The sequence below is a fragment of the Eurytemora carolleeae genome, unplaced genomic scaffold (assembly GCF_000591075.1).
Source record: "Eurytemora carolleeae unplaced genomic scaffold, Eaff_2.0 scaffold244, whole genome shotgun sequence".
Taxonomy (NCBI): Eukaryota; Metazoa; Arthropoda; class Copepoda; order Calanoida; family Temoridae; genus Eurytemora; species Eurytemora carolleeae.
Window position 1 is genome coordinate 93,357 of NW_019396165.1, and position 9,314 is coordinate 102,670.

Sequence of the window (9,314 nt, forward strand, 5' to 3'; positions counted from 1 at the left end):
CCAACCCAACCTAAACCTTTTAATCTAAATCTGGATCCAACCCAACCTAAACCTTTTAATCTAAATCTGGATCCAACCCAACCTAAACCTTTTAATCTAAATCTGGATCCAACCCAACCTAAACCTTTTAATCTAAATCTGGACCCAACCCAACCTAAACCTTTTAATCTAAAGCTGGATCCAATCTAACCTAAACCTTTTAATCTAAAGTTGAATCCAAACCAACCTAAACCTTGTCGGATTTTGTATTCAAAGCTAAAGTATTCTCAATCTAAACCTTGATGAATATGGAACCAGGAGCTGGTGTAAACCTAATCTAAACCTTGTTCAATATGGAACCAGGAGCTGGTGTAAACCTAATCTAAACCTTGTTCAATATGGAACAAGGAGCTAGTGTAAACCCAATCTAAACCTTGTTCAATATGGAACAAGGAGCTAGTGTAAACCCAAAATAAACCTTGGATAAAAAGTAAGAAAAAAACAGCCATAACTTGTTAATTTGTAAACCAGGAGAGCTGGAGCCAACTCGATCCGAACCTTTTCGTACAGAAACTTAAAGCTGGAGCTGGAGAGAAGTGGCTAAATAACTTCTTCGAAGTTCAGCTACCTCTCGGTGTTAATTATTTCTGGTCCCTGGATAAACTTGATAAAACCCAACATAAAAACTCCTGAGTGAGCAACTTCGATTAGATTAAAAAATATATTCTAGGTTTTAGATAATCTGAGTTTAGGTTTCTTGGTTCCTGAATATATTAATCTGAGATATGATTAAGACATATCCAGGGGCACTTGTAATGTATCCGTCCTGTTGAGCCTTCTCAACTGAAAAAAAAACACGTTAAGATAAAGAATGAAAAAAAAACAGATTTAAAACTAAGGTAAACAAAATTCTGTATAAATTAGCCTGCATGAAAGTGTATAGTGTAAAATGCATAAAATTAATATATACCTATTTCTAAACTCCATTGAAGAGGCAAGGTCCAATTAGAAGCGTACATATCCCAATTATCCTCATCTCCTATCCTGTACAATACATTATGTACATTATATACAGTGCATGATACATTGTAAACTCTAATCAAGTTTTTCAAGTTAGATTTGATAAACCTAGGAGCATGAAAAAAGGGAGACGCGACGCGACGCGATCCGCCCTACCATATGATCATGCATGCTTTGCAGCCAGAGGCGTATTCAGGGGGGCTATTGGGGCTAACCCCCCCCCCCTGGACCAGTGAAATCTATTGATTTCAGGGGGTTTTCATACCCAAACGGGTACTGAGCCCCCCCCCCCCTGGAAAGAAAAAAATTTAAGCACCCCCCCTGGACAAATTCCTGAATACGCCCCTGTTTTCAGACGGTACTATATATTTGTATATTAAATATTCAGAATAGGTTATTGTATGCGCGGTAATTGTACATCAGACAATATTTCTCATTCAAATGGAGTACTGTCTGCAAAGCATGTATACAGTAAATTCATATGATAGAGTGGACCGCGTCAGTTGTATCTCTCTTCTATTTCATACTTCTTGGATAAACAGAACAGAAGAGAAATCCTTGTAGCTTTATAATTGCGGTTTCAGTATTTATGCAGCACACTGTGATCTTGCCAGGCTACATTTGTTGCATAAAACGTGCTGGGTCAACTCTAAACTGGGTAGTCCAGACTGGACAGCACGACTGAATGCATGTACTTTACGTGGTGTACCGACACGGATCGTGCAACTTTAAGACTGGGGTGAGCATAGTCAAGGAAGAAAATGTGTTAAACTTATCATCTTTTCAATATGGAAAAACAACGATATCTTACTCATTGTTACCCAGATAAAGATTAATAAGGACCCATTTTAGCTCTGTAAATGGATGGTCGGTTGCAATTTAGTGGACAATCTCATTTAAAATAATTTTACCTGATCGCTTCGTCTTGTCTGACCAACCCTGATTTAACAACTTCCTTCATGGTTGGAAATCTTTTCCTCAGCCTCACGCTTAATCTCCGGATACACAGGATATACGAGAGTAAAGTATACCTGGATATATAATCATGTACAGATAATATTAACCTTAATCTCCGGATACACAGGATATACGAGACCAAACTATACCTCGATATAACCATGTACAGATAATAATATTAACCTTAATCTCCGGATACACAGGATATACGAGAGTAAAGTATACCTGGAGATAAAATCATTTTCAGCTTTAGGATACTATTTTATATCATTCTCTAATCCGTCTGTAATCATTCATTTATATACTTAAATCACACATATTCCCAAATTGTATGCTTTAAATTTAGTTAAAGAACGTTTTGAAAATTCGTTCAAACATATATCATTAAAAACCTTTTGGCATGGCGTACAAACGAAAATTATTTATATAAATTTATTCAAAAGGTTTATTTAGCACAAAGCTTTAAAAGTATTGATCAACTTACGTTTCAGTAGGATGGTGAAAAAATGTGTATAGGATTTTATTACGTAATATGGTGAATAAAAAAACGACTTATTCAAAAGCCAAAGTTGAAAAGAGTAAACTTATTATTCTGCTGTCCCCTTTTCAAGAAACCTCCAATTTGATACGTTTAAAAATTATCTAACCTTACAACGGTTCTCCGGATAATTTTAGCCTTTTCATCCTTGCTGACACACAAGCCCCTGAGATAGCTGGCAATATTATCCGGCCAGGGGAGCTTACAGTACTGCTCCCACCACCTCTTCACTACCAGGGATACGTAGAAACCAAGTAGGAAGGTTAGAGGTAGTCCTATATATATATTCATTGGATAGATTAGATACAGTCCTAGATATATAATCATTGGACAGGTTAGATACAGTCCTAGATATATAATCATTGGATATGTTAGATACAGTCTTAGATATATAATCATTGGATTGGTTAGATAGAGTCCTAGATTTATAATCATTGGACAGGTTAGATATAGTCCTAGTTATATATTCATTGGATAGGTTAGATACAGTCCTAGATATATAATCATTGGATAGGTTAGATACAGTCCTAAATATATAATCATTGGATAGGTTGGATACAGTCATAAATATATAATCATTGGATAGGTTAGACACAGTCCAAGATATATAGTCATTAAATAGTTTAGATATAGTCCTAGTTATATATTCATTGGATAGGTTAGATACAGTCCTAGATATATAATCATTAAATAGTTTAGATACAGTCCTAGATATATAATCATTGGATAGGTTAGATACAGTCCTAGATATATAATCATTGGATAGGTAGGATACAGTTCTAGATATATAATCATTGGATAGGGTTTATAAGTCCTAGATATAATCATTGGATTGTTTAGATACAGTCCTAGATATATAATCATTGGATAGGTTAGATACAGTCCTAGATATATAATCATTGGATAGGTAGGATACAGTTCTAGATATATAATCATTGGATAGGTAGGATACAGTCTTAGATATATAATCATTGGATAGGGTTTATAGAGTCCTAGATTTATAATCATTGGACAGGTTAGATATAGTCCTAGTTATATATTCATTGGATAGGTTAGATACAGTCCTAGATATATAATCATTGTACAGGTTAGATATAGTCCTAGATATATAATCATTGGATTGGTTAGATACAGTTCTAGATATATAATCATTGGACAGGTTAGATACAATCCTAGATATATAATCATTGGATAGGTTAGATACAGTCCTAGATATATAATCATTGGATAGTTTAGATACAGTCCTAGATATATAATCATTGGATAGGTAGGATACAGTTCTAGATATATAATCATTGGATAGGGTTTATAAGTCCTAGATATAATCATTGGATTGTTTAGATAAGTCCTAGATTTAAAATTATTGGATAGATTAAAAGCAGTCCTAGATATTTTATGATTAATCGAATTTTCCAAAACACTTTTTGCAGACATAAACATATCCCTAATTAGCAACATCCTGATTATTGTGACTTATAAAAGAAAGTTTGAAGACGAAAATAATTGCGCTGTTGGAAAAAATTGTGCGCAAAAAAAATTTAACAAATGACAATTTTTTACCTGTATATTGTTTACTGCACCAGCTGACCAGCCTTTCAAACTCAAACTGTTGAACCTCAGACAGTGCAAACCTATTACAGATAGTCAAATAACAAAATATTTTTTTTATAAATAGTAATAGTCATAGAAGATAACATTTTCCCCTACTATTGAGACTTCAGAGACGACTGTAAGGAATTTATACAGTCTGTTTTCTTTATATTCCCCCATTGGAATCGTAAAATTTTAGTTAGGTTTATTTTAGGTCGTCTTTACAGTAAAATCCTTTGTGGGTAGCCTTATATAATTAATTGCGTTATAACTACATTTTACCTGTAAATGCATGAAACCCCTAGATAGGCCAGAGTATAGAGAAGTAGTTCTCTCCAGAGTAATTTCCATAGGGAGGATCTCCATCTACATATAGATAATATACTATATAGGATCTAGGATATATATTCAAGGACCTAGGATCATGCATGGACCTCTTTGATCTAGGATCATGAACATATTAGGCATAGGATCATGGACAAATTGGATCTAGGATCATGAACATTTTAGACATAGGATCATGGACTTGAATCCAGGATCAACGATCTAGGATCTTTTATCTTGAATCTAGAATCTATGATTTATTGTCTGTTTTTATTAAAACTAACCTACACATAACCCTGCTCTCCCCCAGCAATAGATCCGATATATTTGTTCTCTTTGGCATTATTTTCACCAACTAGAGGTATCAATCCAAAATAGAAATATCTAGGAGGAGGGGGGGGGGGTAATTTTAACCCTCATATTTTTCACTTTTTATTATTTTTTTTTGAAAATACGATTATTGTATAAAAAGGAGATGGCTGGTTAATTACTGATTTTGGATTGTTCCCTTGGAGGACTGTTTTCTCCGTATAATAGGATTCTCCATTTTAAATCTGAAATTTCCTAAAAGCATTAAGGATCAATTTATAGAATAAAACCTTTGAAATAGTCAAAAAATGTTGCACTCCAAATATACAATAGCAGAATGCATTCAAGGGACAGACCGGGTATGTAAGGTAGTTTAACTGAGTATGCAGTGTTGTGGACAAATTCTTTAGGATTCATTTGAGACATATAACACTTTTTACAGATCTGTAAATTCTGAGTTTGAGCGTAAAGTCGACGTTCAAAATCGTACTTAATTGGGTAGATACGTTTTCAGAATTGTTTTTTTTTTAATTATTAAATAACGACGACAAAAAATGTAAACATAATTCTACGTTAAACTAATTAGTTGTTAAGGAACATATTGAGAAAATAGAAATTAATCTTATAATCGAAATAGTTTCTATAATCTCTCATTATATTCACATAGATTTTCTGAAATTTTTATTGAAAAGACGACATTTGAAGAATTTGTAGAAATCTGCGAATAAATTCAATATAATGATGAAAACGAAATAACAATAATTTATTGACAAATTTCTTTAGAGAAATATGTTTCTAAACATCTGATTGGTTTACTGTATAATATTTACTTTATTTTTCGTCGTCGTTATCTAATAATTTTAAAAAACCGATTCTGAAAACGTACCCACCCAAATTCATGATTTGAACGCCGACTATGCGCTCAAACTAAGCAATTATACATCGTGAAAAAAGTTTTATATGTTTCAAATGAATCTGAAAAAATTTGTCCACAACACTGCACTCAGTTTAACTACCTTACATAGCCGGTCATTCCCTTTAAACAGATGTAAAACAGCCTGGGAGCACGGTGGAGAGTTAACGATTAGAAGCAATTAAATTTCTATGAAGTATTTTTTTGTTAATGGGTTAAAAATTGAACAAACGACTCCGCTACAAAACTCTATAAAGATTAAACCAGTCCAATACAGAAAATGATTGTGAATAAAACTGAAGAGAGAGAAATGGTAAATATAACCTACTTTTCCTTTATCATTAACAGAGAACAATAATTAATCTTTTTATCACAAAAAGTGTTCACATACAATCGTTTATATACATATTATATATGTATGGCGTTCATACTCCGTTTCTTTCAGTCCCAACTTCAAACTCCACCTTACAACATCAAACTCCACCTTACAACTTCAAGTCCCAGCTTAAAAAATCAAACTCTACCTTACAACATCAAACTCCACCCTACAACTTCAAGTCACACCTTACAACATCAAACTCCACCTTACAACTTCAAGTCCCACCTTACAACTTCAAGTCCCACCTTACAACTTCAAGTCCCACCTTACAACTTCAAGTCTCATCTTACAACTTCAAATCCCACTTTACAACTTCTAGTCCCACCTTACAACATCAAACTCCACCTTACAACATCATATTCCACCTTACAACTTCAAATTCCACCTTACAACGTCAAATTCCACCTTACAACTTCAAATTCCACCTTACAACGGCAAATTCCACCTTACAACTTCAAGTCCCACCATACAACTTCAAGTCCCACCTTACAACTTCAAACCCCATCTAACAACTTCAAGTTCCACCTTACAACTTCAAATCCCACTTTACAACTTCAAGTCCCACCTTACAACATCAAACTCCACCTTACAACTTCAAGTCCCACCTTACAACTTTGAATTCCACCTTACAACTTCAAGTCCCACCTTACAACTTCAAACCCCATCTAACAACTTCAAACCTCATCTAACAACTTAAAAACCAATCTAACAACTTCAAAACCTATCCAACATCTTCAAAGCGTATCTGCCAACTTCAAAACCCATTTAATAACTTCAAACCTAGTCTAATAACTTTGAAACCCATCTAACAACTTCAACACCAATCTAACAACTTCAACATATATCCAACATCTTCCAAACCCATCTTACAACTTCAAACCCCATTTAATAACTTCAAACCCCATCTAATAACTTAAAAACCAATCTAACAACTTCAAAACCAATCTAACAACTTCAACACCCATCTAATAACTTCAACACCCATCTAACAACTTCAAACCCCATCTAACAACTTCAAACCCATCTAACAACTTCAAACCCCATCTAACAACTTCAAAACCAATCTAACAACTTCAAAATCAATCTAACAACTTCAACATCTATCCAACATCTTCAAACCCCATCTTACAACTTCAAACCCCATTTAATAACTTCAAACCTAGTCTAACAACATTGAAACCCTTCTAACAACTTAAACATCCATTTAACAACTTTAAAACAACCTAGTCTAACAACTTCAAAACCAATCTAACAACTTCAAAACCAATCTAACAACTTCAAAATCAATCTAACAACTTCAAAACCAATCTAACAACTTCAAAACCAATCTAACAACTTCAAAATCAATCTAACAACTTCAAAATCAATTTAACAACTTCAAAACCAATCTAACAACTTCAAACCCAATCTAACAACTTCAAAATCAATCTAACAACTTCAACACCAATCTAACAACTTCAAACCCATCTAACAACTTCAACACCAATCTAACAACTTCAACATCTATCCAGCATCTTCAAACCCATCTTACAACTGCAAACCCCATTAAATAACTTCAAACCTAGTCTAACAAATATAATATTTGAAATAAGAAATATCCACGTTTATATAGGTGAAAAGGGGTTCAAAGGTTTACTTTGCCTCCCCCCCCCTTTTCCTTCATTAACATTTATTATTACCACTCTGTTGACACCAGAAGATAAGGAAGCAACAATAAATTAAACCATCTATCCATCCATTTTATATATCATGAAAGACTTTATTACGACAAAAAAAGTAAAAAGTGCATTGTACAATGTGCATAAAACAAGAAAATTTCCATAACAATTTGTTTAAAGGGATATGGTGGCCGGTGGGGTTAAAAAAGAGGTGGAAGTAAAACACAGTACGTCAAACGGGTTGAATGACGCAGTAAATCTCAGTACGAGAAGTGCTATATGGAATATGTAATCACTGACGGTAAACTAGAACTCCTGTGAGTCAAAATTTCAGAATCCCATTTTCACCCATGAAACGTAGATTTTTCGTATCTGCTATTTCACACTCTTTCCTTCGGCTTTTTATTTCAAATATTTAAGTAGAGTTGGGTTTAGGCTATTTTTAACGGATTCTGAGTAAAAGATCAAAGCATGACTTAAAATACAGACAGAATGCGCTTCGTTGTAGATAACGTTAACGCACACCGTGTCTGGGAAGAAACGCGCTTGGTACTTTTCAGTTTAATCACGATTTAATAATTCCATGTCAGGCTTTGACATCCGTCTTGTGTTTACTTTTCCGCCCAAAGACAGTACACTGCAGTAAAAAAAATGCTTAAAAATGCGTACACCTCTGAAATAACTTTCCTTGCATTAGTACCTTGGATATTATTAACTTCTAATATAAATGGCTGCAATGAAAGACAGCAGGGCGCCCACATATTTAATTGTTTTATTTTTGTGACCTGTAAATACTAAAGCAATTTTTAAAAATACACATTTAGTTTTGAGGGGGAGGGAGGAGGGGGATTGAGTGGGTGATTTCTTTTTTTTACATCTTAGAACAATTCTAATTATTTTCCCTAAAAGGTCAGCTTCAAAGTTTAAGGAAAGAATTTATAAAAATTTAAACAACGTTAAAGCTGTGAACAATATTCATTTAAAACCTTGTCTGTTTTAGCCACAGCGCCAACCCGACTGTCTAGCTTGTCTTCTGCCTCAGTTTAAAAAGTTTTGAAAATCCATCATTTTGAAATCATAAAACTTTTTTAACTTTAAGAATTTTTATTAGCTTAAAAATACTTTGAGCAGCCTCATCCTGAAGAAACTGATCCCTTGGAGCAACCTAACCCTGGAGAAACTAATCCCTTAGAGCAGCCTCACCCTGGAGAAACTAATCCCTGAGAGCAACCTAACCCTGGAGAAACTAATCCCTTAGAGCAGCCTCACCCTGGAGAAACTAATCCCTTAGAGCAGCCTCACCCTGGAGAAACTAATCCCTTAGAGCAACCTAACCCTGGAGAAACTAATCCCTTAGAGCAACCTAACCCTGGAGTAACTAATCCCTTAGAGCAACCTAACTCTGGAGAAACTGATCCCTTGGAGCAGCCTCACCCTGGAGAAACTAATCCCTTGGAGCAGCCTCACCCTAGAGAAACTAATCCCTTAGAGCAACCTAACACTGGAGAAACTAATCCCTTGGAGCAGCCTCACCCTGGAGAAACTAATCCCTTGGAGCAACCTAACCCTGGAGAAACTGATCCCTTGGAGCAGCCTCACCCTGGAGAAACTAATCCCTTGGAGCAACCTAACCCTGGAGAAACTAAT

At 34.6% G+C, this 9,314-nt stretch overlaps 1 protein-coding gene across 1 annotated transcript in view; it reads right to left on the bottom strand.

The window, feature by feature from the left end:
- LOC111696954 (bestrophin-2) overlaps positions 1-4,993 on the bottom strand; it is a gene marked incomplete in the record, with an annotated part of 8,475 nt that extends 3,482 nt beyond the window's left edge. The window contains 9 exon segments of the mRNA XM_023466772.1: positions 743-822; positions 950-1,023; positions 1,911-1,988; positions 2,140-2,181; positions 2,604-2,769; positions 4,055-4,125; positions 4,367-4,450; positions 4,693-4,763; positions 4,917-4,993. Coding sequence (XP_023322540.1) covers positions 743-822; positions 950-1,023; positions 1,911-1,988; positions 2,140-2,181; positions 2,604-2,769; positions 4,055-4,125; positions 4,367-4,450; positions 4,693-4,763; positions 4,917-4,982 — 732 coding nt within the window.
- Between the last annotated feature and the right edge of the window lie 4,321 nt (positions 4,994-9,314).